The sequence below is a fragment of the Trachypithecus francoisi genome, unplaced genomic scaffold, assembly GCF_009764315.1.
Source record: "Trachypithecus francoisi isolate TF-2019V2 unplaced genomic scaffold, Tfra_2.0 Lachesis_group2, whole genome shotgun sequence".
NCBI classification, from domain to species: Eukaryota; Metazoa; Chordata; class Mammalia; order Primates; family Cercopithecidae; genus Trachypithecus; species Trachypithecus francoisi.
In genome coordinates this window covers 54884741-54911311 of record NW_022681465.1, presented here as the reverse complement: position 1 = coordinate 54911311, position 26571 = coordinate 54884741, and the positions used below count along the sequence as shown (strand labels likewise).

Genomic DNA, 26571 nt, shown 5'->3' with positions numbered 1-26571 from the left:
GAAGATTTTTATTGTTAAATATTTATTTATTAACAGATCTATCTCTTCCAGAAGCAGCTAATTATTTGCTTAATCTGCCATTATAATTGGGTAAAATTTCTATGAATGCTAGAGTCATGATATTGAAACTATATTATATGAAAGTAAACAAAAGTATGTTCATGGAAAATTTTATTGCCATTCTTTAAATGGGAGGATAATCAGCATTTACCAGAACTGTACAAGTTTTTAAAATTAGGTTCAAAGTGTAAGGTAGACTCCAAGAATGGGCAAACATTTTTCTGTAAAGATCCAAATAGTAAATATTTTAGGGTTGCCGGCCACATATGGTCTCTGCCATGACCACTTAAATCTGTATTGTAGTGTAAAAGTAGTCACAGACAATACATAAATGGATCTGTGTGGATGTTTTTCAGTAAAACTTTATTTACAAAAAATAGCTAGCTTATGAGCTGTAGTTTGCCAACCCTTGAAGCAGATGATATATATGACTAGAAATAGCATTAAATGGGACAGAAAAAGGAAAATTTCGTATTTTTATAGGATGATAAACATATGTGACATTTTCAAGATCTTTGAGTCTTACAAAAACTTAAATAGCACATAAATCTTACCTGATTAGGTATCCTCAATGGGGGCCTTGGACCTCCAGGGTACCGAGGTGACATAAAAGGCTATTGAAGTAAAACAAACAAATAAACAAAACAAAAAACAGTAAAATGTAAAATACAGATCTGAAAATAAACTACTTAAAAATTTTAGAATTAATCAAATCACAAATCAATGTACTTTGGGCTGCTTTCAGTATAATAAATACTTTTAAGAAAAATTACTATCCCATTATTTATTTTGCAGATTATCTAGAAAATTTTCCAAAGAAAATGTAAAAACATAAAAGCTGACTAAAGTAACTATAGCAACATATTTTAAATATGTGAATTATTAAGGCAATAATATCTAGTGGCAAAATATAAAGTTAAGAAGCAGGCATTTTAATCTTGAAAAGGACCTCTGGATGCAGCTAACTGCCTGTGTTATTAGGTTCTAAATAGATACTTCTGATTGAATTGTTTGGTTTAGTTATCAATTCCTTTAATAATTTTAAAATTGCCAAATTTCACCTTTTATATCTTTGTTTAAAATGATAAATAAATTTCTTTTCCAAGGGTCATTTGTAGTCAAAAAAGCTTTGGCTTTTCCTCATCATGGGTTTCTTATAGTTCAAAATGGACTCTATGGGTGTGGCAGCACACACCTACAGTCCCACCTACTCAGGAGGCTGAGGCCAAAGGACTGCTTGAGCTCAACAGTTAAGAGGCTGTGGTGCATGATGAGCATGCCTGTAAATAGCCACTGCACTCCAGGCTGGGCAACACAGTAAGATTTCATTTCTTTTTTTTTTTTTTTTTTTTTCTGAGGCGGAGTCTCGCTCTGTCGCCCGGACTGGAGTGCAGTGGCCGGATCTCAGCTCACTGCAAGCTCCGCCTCCCGGGTTTACGCCATTCTCCTGCCTCAGCCTCCCGAGGAGCTGGGACTACAGGCGCCCGCCACCTCGCCCGGCTAGTTTTTGTATTTTTTTTAGTAGAGACGGGGTTTCACCATGTTAGCCAGGATGGTCTTGATCTCCTGACCTCGTGATCCGCCCGTCTCGGCCTCCCAAAGTGCTGGGATTACAGGCTTGAGCCACCGCGCCCGGCCAGATTTCATTTCTTTAAAAAAAAATTGGCTACAAATTTTAAAGTTGAAATTTCTTTGCATATTTTGACCCTAGTTGATTATGAAGTGTATATTTTTAACACAAGAAAAAAATGGTCTTATATTAAAAGTCAAGTTAATTTATGTTGCTGGATGAGTCAGAGGCTCCTAAGATGTACTGAATCTGTCAGTCTGGAAATTGTCTGAAAAGTACCCTAAAAGCAACATTGTAGTGAAATGTTTAGGTAAAAACAGACCATTTTGATCATCCAGACTTAGGCACCAAAATTTTATAAGTTTATTAAATTATTTAAAATTTGATTTATTTATTTTTCTAGAAACAACAGAAAGATTATAATTTTAATTATGTCTCAACATACAATTACTTAAATGTAAGATGTTCCTTACATGTAATATAAGCAAATATCAAATCTAAAGGGTTGAGTGTTATTAAGATATTAAGAATGAATTAACATGAATTAAGAATATATAGCAAGTAGACAAAAATTTGGGGAAATCACATTTATAGTGCATTACAGAATTAAATCCTACATGTACAATGTATTTTCTACAAATATTTTTAGAAATTAGGCTTGGAGGACATGGCTACTCATGTTTTCCAGAGCTATTTTAAAAGGAGCCTCTAAAAAATAAAATCCTAATTAATGCTGTATAGATTTTTTCTATTGTATCTTTTGTGGAGTCTGACAAACCAACAAAAGGAACTTCACAATTAAGCGAGCAATTTTGCTTTTTGCTCACTGTGTTCGTATACGTAAATGTGCTCCCAGCAGTTCATTTTATATGGACAGAAACAGATTATTCAGGTAGTACTGTCACCTCCACCTGATAAAACTTAAGTAGATTTTCCAATTGTAACAAAGTTGATTTTTAAAATGTTTAGTTTTCACATATTTGATTAAAGTTGTCTCTATCATTTTAAACTGTACCGTAAACTGGTTAGTTATGTACTGTCAACTAGAAGCTTATTCTAATATTCACACTCTCCCTGTTTTTTTCTCTTTCCTTTATAAATCACCTAATTTCACCTATGAAGCTGTCTTTTTAATTCTGGACTCATTTAAAAAATTTAATAAATATCGTGTCATTGGTTTTGTAATGGCTGTCTTTCTTTTACAAAATGATGTTTTATGACATAGTCATTAATTCAAAATATAGTATCAATTTAGTTTTTGAAACATGGAGACATAAAAATAGGTTGCTAATAATTTTTGTCTGTAATACAACCGCTTTGAAGTAGAATACAAGGTAAAATTATGTGAAAAATATTACTAAATACCAAATGTTGAGATAAATATTTAGAAGGGCCTCACTTGAAAATAGAACACTTGAGATTTGCATGTTGATCTGAATGTAAGAAGATGATATAGTGTTTATTTAATGGAATATGTGAAAGGAGAATTTTTTTTCCCCAAATGGATGGCATTGTGAATGAGTGTGTTAATGGAACTGTCTATACCTTCCTACCTAATTGAGGCCCTATGAAGGAGCTGCTGTGAGGAAGAGTCAGTGTATGTGCTAGCTGGGAACCTGCAGGTTACTACAAAACGAGATTGAGAGAAAAAGATTCTGTTTTTAGTCAATTTATTGCTCTTATATGTCTTCCTTTAAGAAGTTCAAATTTGTATGTTTTTTTGGAGGCCAAAAAAAAAAAAAAAAAACCAGAAATAGAAAACCGCTTATAAACTCTAATCTTTACACAAAGCACCAGAAGACAAAACAATCGGTTAATATAGCTAAAAACTACTACTTTTACCTGAAATATAAGATTACTATGGTTAAAGTATTTTTAATATAAAATTAGTGCTATTATAACATACGGCTTAGTATTCAGATTGATCCTTACCTTATCTAGATAACCACCTAAGTCCTTAACTGCCTAGTGAATTAGCTTGTATAGACACAGCAACAGAATCCAAAAGAGTCTGCATACTAGCAACGGAGAATAATCTGCACTAATATCTGTACTTCACTATTCAGAAGTCAATTTGCTTTCAAATGAAATTCAAAATGTTAACCCCAATTTTAATTATTTTATGGTAAAATGCTAATCTAAGAGATTATGCTAATATAAATTATATCTATTGACAGACATGTCAGTATTCCCTGCTTTAGCAATCTGAGAAGAACAGGTTCTTTAAGAGTCTTTGGGCTGGGCGAGGTGGCTCATGCCTGTAATCCCAGCACTTTGGGAGGCCAAGGTGGGCAGATAACTTGAGGCCAGGAGTTTGAAACCAGCCTGGCCAACATGATGAAACCCTATCTCTACTAAAAATACAAAAAATTAGCTGGGCTTGGTGGCACGTGCCTGTAATCCCAGCTACTTGGGAGGCTGAGGGAGGAGAACTGCTTGAACCCAGGAGGCAGAGGTTGCAGTGAGCCGAGATCGCACCACTGCACTTCAGCCTGGGTGACAGACCAAGACTCTTTCTCAAAACAAAACAAAACAAAACAAAAAAATAGACAGAAAAGAGTCTTTGGCTCTTAAAATGTGTTTACTCTTGATGTTTGGGGCAATATTCTTTTTCCTTTTTTTTTTTTTTATGTTTGAGTAACGAATACTTGCCTGAAGGTATCATGATGGTGAATCAGTGTTTTAACTGGAAAAAAGCCTTCCCCAGAAAGGATTATTTGTAACATGCGTGGAAATAACATTTGACTGGGAGTCAAATACCTGGGTTTTAGTTTCCGTACCTCTATTAATTAACAGTGTCCCTGAACTAATCATCTTTCAGGGCTTTAGTTTTCTCAACCTTAAAATGAGAGAGTTAAACCAGGTGAGTTCTAAAGTTCCTTTGAAAATAAGGGACCCATGATTCTGTGTTAATTATTTTTAGTATTACATTTAAATATAAAGATTAGTATAATGTAGATAGCTATAAATATTTGAAGTGTGTGTGGGTGAGGCAGGGAGTAGGGATAAAGGCATATGTTCCTAAGGCACAAACCATTTTCATCAAGGCGCTGAAGAAAATTATTACCATGCTTCATAGAGAAAAAGAAAAACTTAAAAGATTAAATACCCCAAAACACAACAGTGCTCTTCGTTGTGTCAGATTAAAGGTCAATTAGGAGAATAAAAAAGCTACACTTACCAATGAGAAAGTATGGTAGAAATTTGTTCATTCAAAAACAATATATATATATGTTTGAATGTACAAAACAGATAGATAGATAGATAGATAGATAGATAGATAGATAGATAGATTAACAGAGTCTTGCTCCATTGTCCATGCTGGAGTGCAGTACCATGATCATGGCTCCCTGCAGCCTCAACCTCCCAGGCTCAATCCTCCCACCTCAGCCTCCTGAGTAGCTGGGACTACAGGTGTGGTACACAACACCACACCTGGGTATTAAAAAAAAAAAAAAATTGTAGGCCGGGCATGGTGATGCACGCCATGGGCAGATCATGAGGTCAGGAGTTCACACCTGGGTGTTAAAAAAAAAAATTATTGGCCGGGCATGGTGACTCACGCCATGCGCAGATCATGAGGTCAGGAGTTCAAGACCATCCTGGCCAACATAGTGAAACCCCATCTCTAGTAAAAAATTCAAAAAAATCAGCCAGGTGTGGTGGCACATGCCTGTAGTCCCAGCTACTTGGGAGGCTGAGGCAGGAGAATTGCTTGAACCTGGGAGGCAGGGGTTGCAGTGAGCCAAGACCACGCCATTGCATTCCAAGTCTGGGTGACAGGGTGAGACTCTGTCTCAAAAAAAAAAAAAAAAAAAATGCAGAGATGGGGTCTCGCTCTGTTGCTCAGGCTGGTCTGAAACTCCTGGGCTCAAATGATTCTCCTGCCTTGACCTCCCAAAATGCTGGAATTACAGACATGAACCATCATGTCCTGCTCATTAAATATTTATTAAACACCCACAAGGCACTGTTCTAAGTGGCTAGATACATCAGTGAACAAGGCAGATAAAAATGACTGCCCTCTGATTAGGATTTTTCAAGATTCATAGTCTTATAATTAATAGGAAACAATTTTCTATAAAAATTGTTTTCTACATCAGTCCACTAATCTGAGACAAATAGAATGTTCTCCTCACCAAATGGCGAGATTCAATGAAAACCTAGGGAAAATAATATTTCAATCTGGTGTCTTTCCTCAAAAGTCATATTACATCATCCCTATTTGATAGAACATGTAGTGCTATGAATACTGAAGATCAAGGCTATGCTTTTAAAAAAGTTTCAAAATTAGGAAAAACTCATAAGGTAAGCTTATTTACTTTATAAGAGAAATTGGGTAGCATAGTTAGTACTCTGACATATGGAAACTACATTTATAGGTATAAATTCTCATTTCTACATGTTCTAGTGATCTGTGTATGCTATGGACTGAATGTTTATGTCTCCGTAAAGTTCATATGTTGAAATCCTAATCTCCAAAGTGATGGTATCTGGAGGTGGGGACCTTTGAGAGGTAATTAAGTCATGAGGGTGGAGCCTTCATGAATGAGATTAGCACTCCTATAAAAAGAGGCACAAGAGAGATGATCTCTTTCTTTCCGCCATGTGAGCATTATGGCCATCTGCCAGCCAGGAGGAGGGTCCTCTCCAGGAGTCAAATTGGCTGGCACCTTGATCTTGGACTTCCCAGCCTTCGGAACTCCAAAGAATACATTTCTGTTGATTAAACTTCCCCATCTATGGCATTTTATTATAGCAGCCCAAACTAAAACAGTCTAAAATAAACAGAATAACCCAAAGTAGAAGAAGTAAAAGTATATACAAGCCAAGAAAATCAATAAATATTTGGTGACAAAATGAAAAAAAAAATTCTCCAATAGAAACACAAACCAAATGTTCAGAACAGCTCATTTCCTCCAAGTAGTCTTTTGGAGAAAAAAATTACACCACTTAGAATCATAATTTACTTCAGAATAAATGCCACTATGGTTTAAATAATTATTTTTCTATTACATCAAGAATCATTCATGGAATTTTAGACTTCTATTTTCCTAAAAGAGAGATTTTCCTTTATTTCTTGTCCTTTCTGCTAGCACAAAAGCGGTAGTTTCCCCTCCCCTTATTTTGAACTTTCATTAAGCCCTTAGCTTTTTACCTCAATTCCCTATGAATTAGAAGGAACCAGCTCTTTCTCATCCTCATATTAGTTAAAGGTAGATCCGTCAGTCCAAATCTTTTCCTTCTGAAGGTCCCAGACCCCTTAATGAAACTGTTTTATAAATTATTTACCTGAAATTACTGGTGATACAAACTATTTTAAGCCCTAACTGCTTTTTAGATATATATGATAAAACTGTACATCTTAAATGACACCTTGCTCAAATGTTAATTTTGTTAATATTTTCTAACACTGTCAACAGAATCTGAAAATCCCATATAAATATGATTCTCCAACACCAGAATATTCTTTTTTCCTTGAGATTACACTGTACTCTCCTCTCTCTGCCAAGTAAATTAATTCCCCAAGGGCCAGTTTTGAAATACCCCTTTCTCTTTAAATAATTTCTATAGGCTCCATTTCCCCTATTTCCTCAGCACTTTATACCACTTATCATAGAGGATTTAGTACACTGTGGTATAACATATACTCCGATATGAAGGCACTACACTTTAGAGGAAAGAATACAAAATACTATCAGAGCAACAACTATCTTAATGTCAAGATAATTAATTCTTAAAATAAGACCAGCATTTCTTGGAATACCTAAAATTGATGTAGCAATATATAAATCACCTTATATCTCATTATATCTTACCTTATATCTCATTATATCTCACCTTGTATCTCATTATATCTCATCTTGGCTTTAAAAGTTCTTTAAATCTTAATCTTTCAGTATAAATTAATAATAAAAAAAATTAAAAATCATTAAAAAGTAAAAAAAACCCTCTAAAATGTCAATCGCTAAGCATTTTCTATATTCTATCTTTTATTTTAGAGCACAATTTGGAACAATCAATGATGAAGAAAAGAGTAACACTAATTTCTTTAGAATGAACAAATTAACATTTAAGACAGCTTACACATCAGAAAACTTAGAAGTCTGAGGTACAATTCTAAAGCACACAATTATACAGGACTTAACTAATTTAAAGTAACTTTGGACTTTTTTGAGGATAAAATTATTCATGTGGAATTAGCTTCTAAATTTGAAAACCTAGAAGTTTTAAAACTTTTTTTTTTTTTTTGAGAGACGGAGTCTCACTCTGTCACCCAGACTGAAGTGCAGTGGCACAATCTCAGTCACTGCAACCTCCGCCTCCTGAGTTCAAGCAATTCTCCTGCCTCAGTCTCCCGAGTAGTTGGGACTACAGGTATGTGCCACCACGCCCAGTTAATTTTTGTAATTTTAGTAGAGACAAGGTTTCAACATGTTGGCCAGGCTGGTCTCGAACTGCTGACCTTAGGTGATCCGCCTGCCTAGGCCTCCCAAAATACTGGGATTACAGGTGTGAGCCACAGCACCTGGCCAAAACTTTTTAAATGACTATAAGAAATATATAATTACCAGGTTTAAGAAAATATAAACTTACAAAACAATTTAGCAAGTGACCATTTACTTAACAAAAGACTTCTTCACAAAATTACTCATTTGAAGTTTTGCAAGTTCTGTGTTATACATATATAATAAAATACTATTTATGCAATTTTATTTGAATATGCCTTTTAGAAACATGTTCAAGAAAGAAGTTTAACTTTTTAAAGTTTACTAGATCATCCTCCTGATTTTATGTAAAAGAAAACCAAAGACCAAATTTCTTAACCGCCATTTTAGTCTTCTTTTCTTTATAACACCCTGCTATAGGAATACCTTTAGAATAATGGCAGGTACACAATTAGGTACTGGGCACATTTTATGGTCAGTTGGTCATAAGAAGTATGTGGTACATAAATAAATTGCTTGATCTGGCACTTTCAGTCCCCCAGCAACTGTGCAACCATTTATTAAATACTTAATGTGGAATTATTTAGTTACCACTCAAACACGAAAGGAGAAAAAGTAGTGGCATTTCAGGAAAGCAAGCTAATTTGCACATAAAGCACTAACTAGCATATGCTCTTGATTCACCAGACTAAAAAGAAATGCAACAACTGAAATAAAATAAATTTCAAAAGCTCTATCTCTCTTTTCTTGAACATTTTTGGTGGAGTTTTGACAATATATGCAGTCTTTAGTCCACTTATTTGTGTTTTTAAGGGAATAGTAGAGGATGAGTAGAGAATGGTGGTAAATGGGTACGGTATTAAGTATTATCATTATAACAAAGCTGTTCATTATAATGTAGTTCATGAAGAATGGAAGAAAGCAGCACACTCGAAGAGAGAATGTATGAAGCAAATATTCAGTAAACATTTGGTTGGTTCAGTAGCTGGCCCATTGATCAAGTGATCAACAACCCTAATGGAAGACTAAAAGCCTGCAAAAGATATAATAAAGCTTGGTCCTCCTGTATAAAATCTCACCTGACCAATTTATTTGTCTTGTTAAAAATAGGCAGTATCTGTTGATGTGGTAAAGAGTAAATCAGACTATTGGTATAACATATCTGGTTGTCTGATGAGAAAATGCTTATAACATATGTCTAGAGGAGGAAATCCTGCTTGCTTAACTAGGATAAATTATATCTTCCAGAGGTCCTAATAAGAGTAAGTAAAAAACAAAGAGCTGGGGACCCCAAATATCCATACGAACAATATACAAGAGAACTTACAATTTAGATGACTAATAAGGCCCTTCATTCTCTCCTGCTTTCAGGTTTCTCTTATTGTTTCTGGGGTGACAGGGTTGAAAATAATGAGTCTTAGGTAGTTTTACAGAATAGCAGTATTTAGCAACCATGATTTAGAACAAAAGGATATAAGGTTGATTTATATACTATTTTGTAAGAAAAGTGTGATAACTTATTGATCTTTTTCTGAAGCATACACCAGTCACAAGAACTGCTAACAATTCTATATAGCAGTTTGCCTCTCAGGTGTGTCTTATATAAGGCCATGTTTATACATGGGATCCTAATGTTTTAGGTTGAAATATATTTTAAAAACTATAATCTTCAGGTCTGAGAAACAACATATTTTAGTTGAAATATTTTCTTTCCATTAAGAAAAGGCTCAGCATTTGAGTAAAAACATAAAACATTCTGCTTTCTTAATACCATATTGTCTTTAGCACATATCCATCTTTACATTAAAAACCTGTAAGTAAATGGTTATTTGCCAAAAAGTAATTTTCTTCCCTCAACATTTAGGTAAAAACACAAGGTATAAAGTGAAATACAGCCTGGAAAAATACGGGTTATCTTCAGTAATTATATTAACTACATAAACACCAAATCTATCTTACATGGACTTGTGTAAACATGGCTTTAGACAGATTTAATCTTTCCTCTGGTATTTTCTATGCACTGTTTGAAACAGTGTTGAATTCTGTTGAAGACAGAATTCCATGACATAAAAATTATTCTAGAATCTAAAACATAATTTTAGAAAATGATAAAAATGACTGTAAAATTATTTATTCATAGTTCTGCAAAAGTAATAAAAATACATTTGCTATAAGATTTAACCAAAAGCATAAACATTCTTTAAAAAGGTAGTACTTATTATTCATGATGTACCCTTTTTTAGTTAAATTATCTTTGCCGTATATGATTTTCTCTATATAGATTTCTATTCTGTATGTTGCTATTCTATATTTTACTTACAAGCAAATCATTTTTTAAACTTATATGTGTTAACTCTCTTGAAGTCATATGCTATCAATAAGTATTAAATAAACAATATTGAGAATATTACTTTGAAAAATCACTGGAGTATTGTGACATCCTTATTTCAGCCATCTTTCATTAAAGAATGTTCACATATTTTTAGTTTTATCATTCCATGAGATACTTCATACATTTTCTGTAGAAAAGTAATGATGCATAAATTATACATCAAATGAATTTTGTCAAAGTTACTTTACAATTCATATATCTTAATTTGTTTAGTTTCCTTTCTGTTTTTCATGAACATCTCCATCAGACACTACTGACACCCCAGTGGATAAGACATTCCTGATTAACACATTTTAATTCCAACTAGTACTAAACTAATTTAGCTCATAAGATGACATACTTGTGCTGGCATATTCTGCTGATAAGCATAAGTATGCAGTTTATCTCCCATACATCTTAGATATTCTATCATCAACACTTAATTAAAATAATTCACATAAAATAACTGTAAAGCAATGACAGATCGTTTTCTTGACGTTATTTTGGCAAGGCTAACCCAACAGAGCAGAGTTACAAACAAGTGGATTCTTCTATATGGATTTAGTCTAAGCATCAATATTGGTCACTGACATTATGAGCCTTTTCAAGAAGATGAGACTTTTTCTCAAGTCTTCATTACTATGTACTCATTTGATAAAGGTGTGTAGCAACAGAGAGTAGGATTGTGAATGGGAGACTAAGCTGTCTGCTGGTCTAATAAACTGTGAATGGTTTAATAATATTCTATAACAATTTTAAATTGTTTAAATCCATTTATATTCAGAAAAATTCGGTGTGAGGCAAGTATCAGGAGTTACTGTGCTCCTGTGCTGCCTCCTACTACTGATTAAAATGACAGTGACAGATTAACCGATATTTAAAAAAATACCAGTTTGGGTAAGAAAATAAGGATTTGAGATTTATAACTTAGGATAAAATATCAGGCTGACTTAATCAAAAAGAGGCTAAAACACTAATTCTTAAAAATCACCTTAACTTTTCATTAAAGAATGCAAAATTATTCCTCTTGTCTCCCTTTTCCCTACTTTATATTCCTACTTTCATGTAAACTTGCTCCAGATGAAGTCTGGAAGATAGATACTTCAATTTATTTAAATGTATCACTGCAGAAAAGCACAGCATTTTGTTCTTAAGTTTCTGATATCTTGATATGCTTAGGAAGTTTCTACTGATTAAGTGGTAGTCCTTTCAAATTCCCACGCAGAGATAACAGCATTTGTTATAGAAACTGGCCTGTGGGCTTGGTCTTCTGATATAACTGGCTGGTTATATATATGTTTTTACTTATTTAGTAATGAAAAAATACTCTCACATTCATTTGGTTACTTACAGACATGACGTTTATACTTAAAGCCACTCAACTCATATCTGAACTATGTAACACGGTATTTCTATAAAACAGTTTTTTTTTTTTTTTGAGATGAAGTATTGCTTTGTTGCCCAGACTGGAGTACACTGGCACTCACTACAACCTCCACCACCCCGGTTCAAGTGATTTTCCTGCCTCAGCCTCCCAAGTAGCTGGGACTACAGGCACCCGCCATCACGCCCAACTAATTTTTGTATTTTTAGTAGAGACAGAGTTTCACCATATTGACCAGGATGGTCTTGAACTCTTGACTTTGTGATCCTCCCACCTCAGCCTCCCAAAGTGCTGGACCGGAGTCTCACTCTGTTGTCAGGCTGGAGTACAGTGATGCAATCTCGGCTCACTTCAACCTCCGCCTCCTGGGTTCAAGAGATTCTCCTGCCTCAGCCTCCCAAGTAGCTGGGATTACAGGTGTGCGCCACCATGCCCAGCTGATTTTTGTATTTTTTTAAATTTTTTTTTAAATTATACTTTAAGTTCTAGGGTACATGTGCATAACGTGCAGGTTTGTTACATATGTATACTTGTGCCATGTTGGTGTGCTGCACCCATCAACTCCTCAGCACCCATCAATTCATCATTTATAACAGGTATAACTCCCAATGCAGTCCCTCCCCCCTTCCCCCTCCCCATGATAGGCCCCGGTGTGTGATGTCCCCCTTCTCGAGTCCAAGTGATCTCATTGTTCAGTTCCCACCTATGAGTGAGAACATGCGGTGTTTGGTTTTCTGTTCTTGTGATAGCTTGCTAAGAATGATGGTCTCCAGCTGCATCCATGGCCCTACAAAGGACGCAAACTCATCCTTTTTTATGGCTGCATAGTATTCCATGGTGTATATGTGCCACATTTTCTTAATCCAGTCTGTCACAGATGGACATTTGGGTTGATTCCAAGTCTTTGCTATTGTGAATAGTGCCGCAATAAACATACGTGTGCATGTGTCTTTATAGCAGCATGATTTATAATCCTTTGGGTATATACCCAGTAGTGGGATGGCTGGGTCATATGGTACATCTAGTTCTAGATCCTTGAGGAATTGCCATACTGTTTTCCATAATGGTTGAACTAGTTTACAATCCCACCAACAGTGTAAAAGTGTTCCTATTTCTCCACATCCTCTCCAACACCTGTTGTTTCCTGACTTTTTAATGATTGCCATTCTAAATGTTAGACCTAATACCATAAAAACCCTAGAAGAAAACCTAGGTAGTACCATTCAGGACATAGGCATGGGCAAGGACTTCATGTCTAAAACACCAAAAGCAACGGCAGCAAAAGCCAAAATTGACAAATGGGATCTAATTAAACTAAAGAGCTTTTGCACGGCAAAAGAAACTACCATCAGCGTGAACAGGCAACCTACAGAATGGGAGAAAATTTTTGCAATCTACTCATCTGACAAAGGGCTAATATCCAGAATCTACAAAGAACTCAAACAAATATACAAGAAAAAAACAAACAACCCCATCAAAAAGTGGGCAAAGGATATGAACAGACATTTCTCAAAAGAAGACATTCATACAGCCAACAGACACATGAAAAAATGCTCATCATCACTCGCCATCAGAGAAATGCAAACCAAAACCACAATGAGATACCATCTAATTTTTGTATTTTTAGTAGAGACAGAGTTTCACCATGTTGGCCAGGATGGTCTTGATCTTTTGACCTTGTGATCCGCCCGCCTCAGCCTCCCAAAGTGCTGGGATTATAGGCATGAGTCACTGCACCCAGCACAGATTTTTATATTTTATAGAACTGAGAAATTATTACAGCACCAAGAAGTCTGTTTTGAAACTAGAGCTTACTAATTTGACTAATGCTAAAAGTATAAATATAAGCAAAATGAGAATTCAAATTGCACAAATTAAAGTTATTTCTGAATCCCCATTTAAAACACACATCTTGAGGCCAGGCACTGTGGCTCACGTCTGTAATCCCAGCATTTTGGGAGGCCAAGGCAGGGAGATCACCTGAGGTCAGGAGTTTGAAACCAGCCTGGCCAACATGATGAAACCCCATCTCTAGTAAAAATACAAAAATTAGCTGGGTGTGGTGGCAGGCACCTGTAATCCCAGCTACTTGGGAGGCTGAGGCAGGAGAATTGCTTGAATCCGGGAGGCATATGTTGCACTGAGCTGAGATCGTGCCACTGCACTCCAGTCTGGATGACAGAGGGAGACTCCATCTCAAATATATATATAAATATATAAAAATAGATATGTAAATATATTTAAAATATATAAATATATATGCAAATATATAAAATATATAAAATAGGTATAAATATATATAAAATATGTATAAATATAATATATAAAAATATAAATATATACATATATAAATATATACACATACACACACACGCATACATTTTGAAATATATGCATCTTAAATACATATACACAATAGTTGATAAAAATCCAATGGATGTCAAAGGTATTTGTGATATTAGAGATTATTTATAGAATACAAAAATGACATAGAGAAGGTAGTATTCACATTTGCAGGCATTCTAAGTAATTATACTTTACTCTTTTTTCTTTTTTTTTTGAGACGGAGTCTCACTCTGTCACCCAGGCTGGAGTGCAGTGGCTGGATCTCAGCTCACTGCAAGCTCCGCCTCCCGGGTTTACGCCATTCTTCTGCCTCAGCCTCCCGAGTAGCTGGGACTACAGGCGCCCGCCACCTCGCCCGGCTAGTTTTTTTTCGTTTTTTTTTTTTAGTAGAGACGGGGTTTCATCGTGTTAGTCAGGATGGTCTCGATCTCCTGACCTCGTGATCCGCCCGTCTCGGCCTCCCAAAGTGCTGGGATTACAGGCTTGAGCCATCGCGCCCGGCCGGGTACTCTCTTTTGATAAGCATCTTACTGTGTACAAAGGGTATTCAATTACTCTATTCTCTTTTCCCTGGTGTTGTTTCTTTTCCCTTTTTTTTTTTTTTTTTTTTTTGAGATGTTGTCTCGCTCTGTTGCCTAGGCTGGAGTGCAGTGGCGCGATCTCTGCTCATTGCAAGCTCCGCCTCCTGGGTTCACGCCATTCTCCTGCCTCAGCCTCCCGAGTAGCTGGGACTACAGGTGCCCACCACCACACCCGGCTAATTTTTTGTATTTTTAATAGCGACAGGGTTTCACCGTGTTAGCCAGGATGGTCTCGATCTCCTGACCTCGTGATCCATCTGCCTCAGTCTCCCAAAGTGCTGGGATTACAGGCGTGAGCGACTGCGCACGGCTCCCTAGCACTGTTTCTTATACTGAAAATGGTACGCGATTGCTTGGGAGGATGGGAATAGCAGATACTCTTTTCCCACAGTTGCCAACAGGGCTGTTTTTCTCTGTTCCTCAATATAGTTTATAAGAGCCAACATTTCACTCCTAGCAGCATTTCTCTGATCTCCCTTGACTTCTCCCTCCAGCTACTGCCTCATGTCTCACTTTCCTTTAAAGCAAAACTTGAATTGGCCATACTCATTGCCTCCAATTTCTCTCTTCTCAGCTTAACCTAGATGCACTTTTATGAGGCTTTCACCCCCAGCACTGCACTGAACAAGGCCACTAATGACTTCCTTATTGTTAAATCCAATGGTCAACTGTGAGTCACTGACTCATCTGACCTATCAGCAGTACTGGACACAGCTGATCATTCTTCTCCTCAAAGCATTTTCCTCATTTGACTTCCAGCATACTTCCTTGCCTGGTTATCTTCCTGTCTTAAGGGTTGCTATTTTTGGCTGGTTCCTCTTCATTTTCCTAATTTCTTAACATTCGAGTGTCCTGGGATCCATCATTGCACAGCTTCTTGTTCCATCTATGCTCACTATCTTGTTGATGTCATCCAGGCTCATAGCTTCAAATATAATCCATATGCTAGTGACTCTCAGAGTTATATCTCTAGCTCAAGCCTCAAACATAAAAGTCCAGCCTCTCACATCTTGTTCCCTACTCAAAACCTCTTGCATGTCTAACAGCCGTCTCAATTTTAACAAGTTCACAATCAAGCTTCTAATAGTCCATCTCACACCTCCTCTTGAAGTTTTATGCACATCAGTAAACAACTCCATTTTTCCAGCTGCATAGGACAAAAGCCTTGCATTCATCCTTGACTTGTCTTTTTATCTCGCCAACACATATCCAAACTATCATAAAAATCTGTTGGATCAAAATTGACAAATGGCATCTAATTCAACGTAAGAGCTTCTGCACAGCAGAAGAAACTATCAAAAGAGTAAACAGACAACCTATAGAATGGGAGAAAATATTTGCAAACTATGCATCTGACAAAGGTCTAATATCCACCAGCATCTATTAATATATGGCATTTATACAAGATTACAAGGAAAAACAAACAACCCCATTAAAAAGTGGGCAAAGGACATAGACAGACACTTTTCAGAAGAAGACATACATGTGGCCAGCAAGCATATGAAAAAAAGGCTCATCACTGATCATTACAGAAATGCAAGTCAAAACCACAATGAGATACCATCTCACACCAGTCAGAATGGCTACTATTAAAATGTCAAAAAATAACAGATGCAGCTGGGCGCGGTGGCTCATGCCTGTAATCCCAGCACTTTTGGAGGCTGAGGCAGGCGGATCATGAGGTCAGGAGACCTCATGATCATCCTGGTTAACACGGTGAAACCCCATGTCTATTAAAAATACAAAAAATTAGCCGGGTGTGGTGGTGCATGTCTGTAATCTCAGCTACTTGGGAGGCTGAGGCAGGAGAATCGCTTGAACCCAGGAGGGGGAGGTTGCAGTGAGCCGAGATCACGCCAATGCACTCCAGCCGGGGCGACAGAGTGAGACTCCATCTCAAAACAAACAAACAACAAAACCATAACAAAAACCAAAGGATTTGTGGCCCCATCCTCCCTACCCCCAAGAATTCTAGTCCCCTAAGAGTTGGGTGGCTCCTAGGACTCTCGTATTAGTATTCCACAGAACCCCCTTAGAGAAACTCTGGTCCTTACCCTTTGGATCTCTCATAGGCTACCTTTTATCACATTCATGTAGAACAGAAGTAGGCAAATTATGGCTCACAGGCCAAATATTGCCCACAACCTGCTTTTTTTTTGTAAGTGAAGTTTTACTAACACACAGCCATGCTCTTTAATTTACATAATGTCTTTGGTTGCTTTTATGCTACAACCGAGCTGAGTGGTTGTGAGAAACCGGGTGACCTGCAAAGCCTACAATATTTTCTATCTGGCCTTTCATAGAAAAATTTTGTTGACCCCTGACATAGAACATAAGACAAATTGTTCCTGAACACTACCTAGTAATAAGTTATTCTTTTAAAAAGCTAATGTGTTTCTAATATATGCTTAAGACAAATCTATTCCCCCTAAATAGGTAATTAATAATATAGTTAATAACCTGTTCCTTATCTTTAATTCCCCAAAGAATGTGGAGCATTTTTGTTGCTGTAACCAATACTAAAATAAAACCTAAACTAAATTGTGTTATAAATAGCCTTTGCATATTTACAATTTGCTCTCTATATACATTTTTTTTTAAATCAAGAAACTTCAATAAAAACTACAGCACTCTGGGAAGAATTTTCAATAATATTTTCAAAAGAAAAACTATAATTTCAAATGATCTGAACAACAGCTAAGCTCTTAGATGTGATTTTAAACTATGATGCTTTATTGTTTCACACTAAATGTCCTGGACATCTTTGGCTTGCAGGAGTAGCATGAAAGTGAAAGGAAAACCTAATACTGGTCTAGAATGACCAACCTACGTTTCTCCTAAATACTCGGTATGGCAAACAAATAAAAAATAAAAAATTGGGTTTCTAATAGGAAAGTGTTTCATTTGATTCTAACCGGAAAACCCAAGTAAAGACTCTGAATAACTGACACTCCCTTCTTTGCTCTCTGTCCATCCAGTTACTGCTGTAGGGTCTTTAGTTGCCTGAACTGCAATTTTTTAAAAAGCTTACTTAGTTACTCAAGCTGAGCAGTTTTAATGTGTTCTAATAGTTGAGGCCAGAAAAACTATTACCACAACTGCAGGACAGCATTATCAAAGCCAGCAGCTGTTAGGCACCTTTATTTTTTTAGTTGCTTTTATCTTCATAACAGGGAAAGATTTGCTCGATTTTCAACATTTAGAATCTCTGTTCTTTAAAGATTCAAAATTACATTTTTAAGAAAATTAAACTTAGTTTTTATTTCTTGAGGTTTGATAAATAAGCCAACTTCCTCACCTCCACTATCTAAACCCTGGGTGTATTTAATTCTGAGAAATACTATTTCTAATGTCTGAATTTTTCGAACTATATATATTAATGCTGTTAGATATTCTAGTCTAATAAATTAATTCTACTTTAGATTTTCAGTACCCTACTTATTCAAACTAAGAAGGATATAACAAGTAATCTTTTGGTTCATTTATCTAAGATCTAAGATGGTATCTATAACTTCCTGAGAGGGAAAGGGAGTTTCTCCTGGCTCAGAGTACTTTCTGAGACTAATTTCTGAAACAGCCATAGTGAGGAAAGATAAGAGGAAAGGCAAACCACTGGAAGTGAAGGTAATGCCAAGACTAATAACAGAAGGAAATTGAGAAAGCATGTAGATTATGTAACTATATGTATATAAATGGCTGGATTTACAAAGTCTGAATAGGAATAGCAGAGTAGATGAATATAGATACTAAGGTATCTTCAAAATGCAGAATTTATTTTCAGAAATAAATTAAACATCTATCTCCCAAAAACATTTAACTAGGACTTGTAAAACCATATATTACTGGTTTTCTTTTTCAGTTTCGAGTATTATATTAAATAATTATTTTTCTCATTTTTGATTCTTTTTCTTTTAAAATATCAAAAATATTGTACACTATGAGCTTTTTGTCCTTGTTGCTTTATGAATGTCGTTTATATTGAGCCTTTCCTAGTCAATAATACCACCACGGAGAAAAGAGGAAATTTCTTACTATTTTTTTTTCTTATTGCGTTATTACTATGTCAAAGCATTAGGTCAGCTTGCTACAGTGCAGCCTTGCTAAAAATAGAAATTCTGGAAAAAGGCCCTGAACAAGTGGAGATATCTGCAAACTACCACTAGATGGCAAGGCAGCTTTACCACTGCCAATCTTAGGCCTGCAAACAAAATGTGACTTAAAACCTGCTGTCACATATTTTCTACTATATCCGAGTTTCATTCTACTTAGATTTTAAAATATGAATGATCACCTTGGTCTGAAACTAAATTACTTGGTATCCTTTATCATTAACATGTATTTATAATCTTATCCACGTCAAAGTCTTAAATTTACAACCCAACATCAACATATTATCAGTTTTTCAACAGTTTCAGCTAATAAAACTAAAGATCTAGTGACTAAAATATAGTAAATATAGCCAAGATAAAAATCAAAATACATGATAAAAGAGAACAAAGGTCTATACAGAGTTCAAAATTACGTATTTATGGGTGTATCCCAGATTAGTTACAGACTCAAAGATATTATCCACATTAGCACCTATTAAAAGATTATGTTGTGTTTTTATATAAAGGATATGAATATATTTAGTTATGAGTGATAAAGAAGTTATAGTTTCCTTCTTAAAAGTTTTCTTGTAGTAAAGAACATAAAGTAGGAAAAAGCATTTTTACCCGCCTCAATATTTTTTTGGTTAAAATAAGAAATGTCCATTGCATTAATGTTCTATAAGTTATAGTAAATTCACGAGAGAAGCTTCCTTGTTACTTACTCATCCATAAAATTATAGAACTTTACAAGGTAACAGAGTTAATACTCTAATTTTTTAAAGAAAAGAATTAGTACTTTTGTGTTATTTAATGCATTTTATTAGTAGTAAATTATTTTGATCATTATACACAAGTGAGAAGAAAATCCACTTGGTATAAGGAAGGCTGCTACCTATTTATATTACAGGACTCAAAGTCCTTTGCCTGTCCTTTTGTATGAATGCCATGAGAATGAATAAATAGCAGATCAATGCTTTTAATACATAACTCAAATTTCTTAGCATACTATGAAATCTTTGAATAAGACAGGGATATAAAAGAGTACAAACTCAGTTCTGGGTGCCTACAATGGATGTGTAGTCACACCATATCAAGATACTTGATTCCACAAAAACTGCCAAACTTTTAGTTAGATCAATGGCCATGTCTACTCTCTTCCCTCTGGATCCCAAAAAGCAGGACTTCCCAATTTAAGAAAGCTGCTCTAAAGTCATTCATCTGTTCCATGGTGTCACTCTGAGGATTTACAGGGTTTCTTATACAAATTATTCATTTGAAAACAGACTCCAAGTAAATAACTACATGTCATACTTTAAATGGCTTTATTTTACTAACTTTATACCTCCTTTTGCATGTCTGACTAGTCCCACTGATTTTACTTAATTGGTTTCCTGCTCAGCAACAGAGGCTCTCTCATTTCAATAAAAACATCAAAGTTTAAGTATGAACAATGTCACAAATAGAAAGACACTAAAGACTGCCTTTCAGAATGGACTTATTAAGTGTATGAAGTCATATCATAATTATTTATTTTAGAGTTTAATTCATTGTATTTTTCAAATGTAGTTGTTATGGATTCACAAGTTCAGAGTTTGTGATCATTCTACTTGGTAATGAATTTAAGTCTATACTTACAGTCAAAGAGGGAGCTTGTTCTGTAATGTAAACAGGATAAAAGGGAGTATGTTTGTCTATTTAGGAGAAATGTTTCAATGTAATTTTTACAGTACGATCACAAAATAAGGAGAGCTCGGAAATACTTAGGTGGGACTTCATTTGCTAATTATAAATTCTTCTTCTTTACTTTCATTTATTCACTAATTCTAACAGGCTAAATTCTTTTTCGGTCTAGTCCATTCAAGCTATCTCCAAATAAGCTTTGCATTTACTAAGAATATAAGTTACAAAATATTATCATTATCTAAAAGTCAAAGGCAATAGGAGGTAACCACCCTTCATAATTTCTAACTGCAACGAGGAGAGGCTGGAAAAACTATTTAACACCATTTTGACTAAGTTTCTTTTGAACCAGGAATTCCCTGATATCCAAGTCTGGCTTTTTGGAGAATCTGAGTCTTTATCCTAGCCAGCCTTCTGGACCTTGTCACTTGAAGGAGCCACACCCAGCTCTTCCAGTTGCTTCTATTCCTCTTTGCCTTGTCCTGAACTAATAATCAGGATTGTGCCTGATCTTGGGTATTAGAGTTTATGAACTATGAACTGATACTCCATTACAGGTTCTCCAGATTTGGATCATTCTTGGAGATCAACATCTCTTTGGAATTAGATTAGAAACGGGGGTCTGAGCTTGAATTATGATTGTCTGCTGCTATTTCTATTCACGGAAGGCAGCTACTCCTCACTAACTATATGTATTTTGACACTACGGCCAGAATCACACTGTAGTTCAGCAACTGCAGGAAACCAGTGGATATTTAGGACATACTTGAGTCATTTGATCCCATCATTATATGTACCAAAAGATAATAATATCATATGTCTTTTCTAAATTTTTGGTATTTTGAGTTAATACTTTAAAGAGGCATTTATAGGGAGACATATTTAAATGTTGAATAGAGGAAAAAAGTACTTGGGATTAGCTGAAATAGTCTGCCTAGAGAAAGAGAAAGGGCTTGTGTATCAAATTCAAATATATCTGAAACTTTTCCAATCTCCTGTCTTTCATTACTCAGATAAAGACACTAAACTTATCCAGAGACCCAAAGTAGAAATCTCAGAATCATCCTTGATTCTTCTCTTTCTCTTCTACCCCAATTTTAGTTAATTAAGGCCTATCAAACATAACTATGAACTGTTTATTCCTTTCTAATTCTACTGCCAATGATCTTGAATCAGTTCAGAAAGTCTCTTCCTTGAGCTGCTATCATAGCCAACCTACTAACAGGGCTGCAGCTGTAATGGATTCTTCTTTTTAAATATTAGTGTTTTTGGTAGTTCAGTTGTATATTCTCTTACCCTCTCATTCTGTACTTTCTCCCCAGACAATTCATCCACCCCTGAGGATTCAAGTACCCTTAATATGATATGGCCCTGCAATTTTTATCTCTAGTTTAGATTACCGTCCTAGAACTCAAACCTAGGACAGGTCTATCAGCTTAATAGATATGTCTAATTCGAGGACTCATGGAACCTCATCTGTACACCTCAAACGTATTCCCCATTCTGTAGTCTGTAGCTCAGAAAATGGTACCTACATCTGCCCAGATTAGAGCCAGAAACCAGAATTATTATCCTTGAATTCCCTTATTTTGCATTATCCTGCATTTATTTCTGTCTCTCAAATCTATTTCATATCTCCCCATACTTACTACCACTATCTTAGTTAAGGCCACCATTACGTTTCACTTGCAGTACTGTAAAAGACTCCTACATTCTCTCCCTATCTTCAGACTTGTTCCTCTGCAATTCTGGCTACACAATGTAGCTGGACTGATTTTTCTAAAAATGCAAATATGAACATGTTTGTCTCCTGCTTAAAATCCTCCAGTAGTTTAGTACTGCCTTTAGGATCAAGTTCAAACTCTACTAACCTACAAGGGCCCTACAGTCCCTCTCAAGCTTCATCACCAGCTACTCTCCCTTTAGCTAATTAAGCTCCAGTTTTCCTTGGTCTCTCTCTCTCTCCTTTTCCCCCTGGATCTTTGTAAATTATTTTCCCTCTTCCTAGAAAGTTCTTCCCCTCTTTTCCTTTGCCTAACTCATAAGTCATCCTTAAGTGCCAAATTGGATTTCCTTTACTATTTTGACAATATTTTTACGCATCTCCCAAGATTTGGTTTGGTGGCCTTCTGATTTGCTCTAAGAGAACACTACAGCCATTTTCTTTCTATGCTGTAATGGCCTCTTCTCTCATTCATCACATTGTAGGGCTTCTTGAGGGCAGGGATTTTGGATACAACTCTCTCACAGGTGCCTACGAGAGCCTGAATCTACCATTTAGTATGAATTCAGGTCATTGCCCTTCCTAAAGATCTCTGATGGCTCCTACTGAATAAAGACTCAAGTTCTTAACATGTGGCATGCTAGAGCATATCTTTCCAATTTTATGTCTTGGAACTCCTGCCTACCCTCCCCACTACCTTCTGTATGTATTACTCTGAACACCTCTGCACAGATCATTTTGATGCAGTCATACTTTTGCTTATACTCTTCTGACTTTCTGAAATGTAATTCCCCTGCTTATTTTGGTGGACAATGTTTTCCATACTACTCTTATCTCCAACTCAGGTAGATTTAATGGCTCTCTCATCCAGGTCATCACAGAACTTTAAACTTTACTCTGTTAAAACACATATTTCACTGTATTATAGTTATTTATTTTTAATAATGCCTCATGGACTATACAATAAACTTCAGAAAGGTACACACTACACCTGCTCGTTTTTTAGATGCCTACTACAGTGCCTGGAATACAGCAGTACTCAAATATTTATCACATTGGAAAAACTAAAAGCTAACTGTTTCAATTACCCTTACCGAGACTGTGACAAAAGATAGGGAAAGGGAGAACAGTTCATTCTACAAAATGTGAAAATGAAAATGTATGGATTTATACATCTTCGCTTAACCCTAGAATGAAAGAACGTGGCTTCCTCCCCAACCTGCTCCCTCTTTTAAAAGTGCCTCTTAGAGACTTTCAGTAACTCTCAAATATACATTATTCTGATTTACTCTGTTAACTCCTACCCATCTTTGGCAAGAGAAATAAGGGGATGAGGAAAAAATAAAATGAACTGGAAATATTTCATGAATAACAATCAACTATGAGACTTAGAAGATAAATTCAATGGCAAAAGTCCAAACTACTTTGATTTGAATGCAAGCCCTGTAACTTTCTGACTTTGTATAAATCACTTAGCTATCAATGCCTTGGTTTCTCTATCTGTACAGTGGGAATGATAGTAATACATATTTTACATCTAGGGATATTTTGAGGATTAGAGTTTATATATGTAAAGCATTTAGAATGAAGCATGGCATGTAGTTAGCAGTTGTTAAGTGTTAGTTTTATTATCAATATCTGAAATGGTGGTGGTTTAATTAATAATCAAGAGTTATAGTCTATTCCTAGATTATAAGATAGGGCCCCCATGACAGAATGTGAGCTCTAAGAAGACTTTTCTGGACTACTTGGGTATTAATACAGAGTAGTTGAATAAATAAGCATGTTCTAAAGGACTACAGCTGGAACTCTGTTTTAATTAAGACCTTTTATTCAATTGATATATTTTGGAAAATTATTTATAATTGTATTTCTTTATTTTCACATTTATAAGTACATTGATGACCCTGCAATGATGGTGTGAATTAGCTAACCAATGATTATGAAGAACTCTGAAAATACAAAACTGAGCCGACAAATTAGTTTATAAGTACTTAATGTAATTCATTAACAATACAGCATATTACCTTAGGTCCTGTAATGCCTTTCAGCTCTAGTTCTTAGTTCCTAAGTTCTTAATTTTCTTAAAGGGTATTATAAAATTAACTATAATTAATTTAAAAATAAATTTTGGAATTTATGTTGGTTTGAGTTAGAAAACTGTCAGATTTAAGAAGTGGATGCTGTGAAATTTTAAAAAGTTAAATACTGTATTGTCATTATAAAATTGTTATCATCATTGCTAAAATAAGTGGTCTTGTTGAAATTTAAGAATACTCACATATATTTGAAATCTGATCTTAAAATGTTATATAATATTAATAAAAATTCCAGCTTAAAAGCCCCAAAGATAATTCTCAAACATATTTTGATATAGCCTGTAATTCTTGATAAATTAATGTTATAATTTAGTTATATTTTGAAAGTACAGCCAAATCTTAATTATCTTGTCTATGGAGATATGAATAGCTTGTATAGTTAATATCCGTTTCTTTTCAGAACCTCATATTTAGTCTGTTCTCCCACAAAATATTTACCACAGTTAATTTAATGTGCTAATTTGTATTTCTCAACTCCTTTTCTTTCTTAATTAACAACAAAATGACTAAGTAAATAAATACAAAATCTAACAACATATAAAACATAAGAAGAAAGGGATATAATTGATAACCAGTCTGAATAATCAAGAGTTGGCTACACATTATTGTTTACCTTAAGAATTAAAATAGCCTTATCTTCCTTCATATCTTTAATAAAATCAAACAGGAGTTCCTATGCCTTAACATTCCTAGTCAGAGTTTCTCTGAGTACCTGAAAGAACCCTGGTGGCACAGGACCTACTGGCATGCCATCTCCTGGGGGAATGTTTCCTAGCACTGGACTGGGAGCTGCTGCAGCACTCTGCAAAGAATAAAGGAGAAACAAACCTATATCATTACAGAGAAGGCACAAAACCAAAGACTAATGATAATAGATTGCAGGACGGGATGCTCTTTCATGCCTGGGAACAAATACTGGTAATTTTCCCCATCCTAGAAGTAAACTAAGATACAATAGTTTAGTATATGACTGGTTTAATTAGTTGGTTTTAACAAGTCTCTTTAAACTTTGTGACGTCAAATAACTTTAATAATGGATATTTTGATGATATAGTAAATGCAAATAGTACTATGACAAAATAATAAAAGCCTTAGTAAATGCTTTAATACTTTATTTTAAGGCACAGGCATCTGAAATGGCAACATCAAAAACAAATAGGTGAATAAATTGGTAAAAAGTTTGCAGATGGTGAGGTGGATTGTAGGAGTTGACAAAAATAATTCTCTTTTTTTAAGATTATGCTTTTATGTCATAAACAAGTATAATTAAATTTCCTGCCTATAGGTGGCAACACTCACATTATTCACTTTCTGATATACTGTAACTGGTAGCCAAAATATATAGGGTGGTGAGGACAAAAAAGTAAATAAAGGATTGAATAGGAGAAAAAAATTAGATTTGGAGAGAATAGTCTCATACAAATTATGAAAAAAATCAAATTGAAAAATTCAAAGTCTGCTTCACTTGCAAATTATTTCATAGAATCCTGGCATTTTATAAAATAGGAGTATGAAAAACTTTGGGTTAGACTCTTTGTAATAAAATCAACATTATAGATTTAATACTTACATAGGGAAGTTACACATACAACTGTTCTACAATCATAGATTTCATCCCTCAACCTGATCAGACATATTACAAATACTAAAAACAGTCAAGAAAGGATCAGAAATATGCTGAAGATAGATCAGTTTGAATTGAACAGTTCTGCTATGAAGAGAAATCAAAGCAAAACTTGTATCTAGGGTATCTCTTGCACTATCTTCACCTATATTTCAGTGTATTCATTCATGCATTAATATTCCATTATAAGATGTAAAATCTCAGTATGTTTGTAGCACTCATTTCCCAGTATATAAATTGATAAAAAATACTAAATATGTTTATTTTATAGTACTGACAGTTGTTAATAATTAAGGCCAATGATTTTAGTATTTCCTGACGAAGTCTAGATTTAAATGTGATTATCTGAAATGTTGCTTACCTATGAATGTCAAAATTTTAAACTTCTGATAAGGCATATGAATATAAAAGAAGAAATAGTATTTCTTAGATTTTAAGATGAAACATGAGTCTATTATTCTAAAAAAAAATATGCAATTTCAATTAGTGCACATTAATGGAATACCTACCATTTGTCAGTTATTGCTCTATTGAGCTTTATATAGCAACACTCATGTTTTAAAAAAATGAGAAGCAAATTGCTTTTTTCATTT

General features: G+C 35.0%; 1 protein-coding gene across 8 annotated transcripts in view; it reads right to left on the bottom strand.

Annotated features, from left to right (window-relative positions):
• The window catches only part of SSBP2 (single stranded DNA binding protein 2), a 336738-nt gene that overhangs the window by 73700 nt on the left and 236467 nt on the right, over nt 1-26571 (bottom strand). For 5 of the 8 annotated variants that reach the window (XM_033179240.1, XM_033179238.1, XM_033179236.1 and 2 more), the window contains 2 exons: nt 25067-25156; nt 615-674 (listed from right to left, as the gene is read on the bottom strand). In XM_033179240.1, the coding sequence (XP_033035131.1) occupies nt 615-674; nt 25067-25156 (150 nt within the window). The remainder of the gene's footprint in view (nt 1-614; nt 675-25066; nt 25157-26571) is intronic. The other 3 variants (XM_033179242.1, XM_033179239.1, XM_033179241.1) reach the window with 1 other exon arrangement.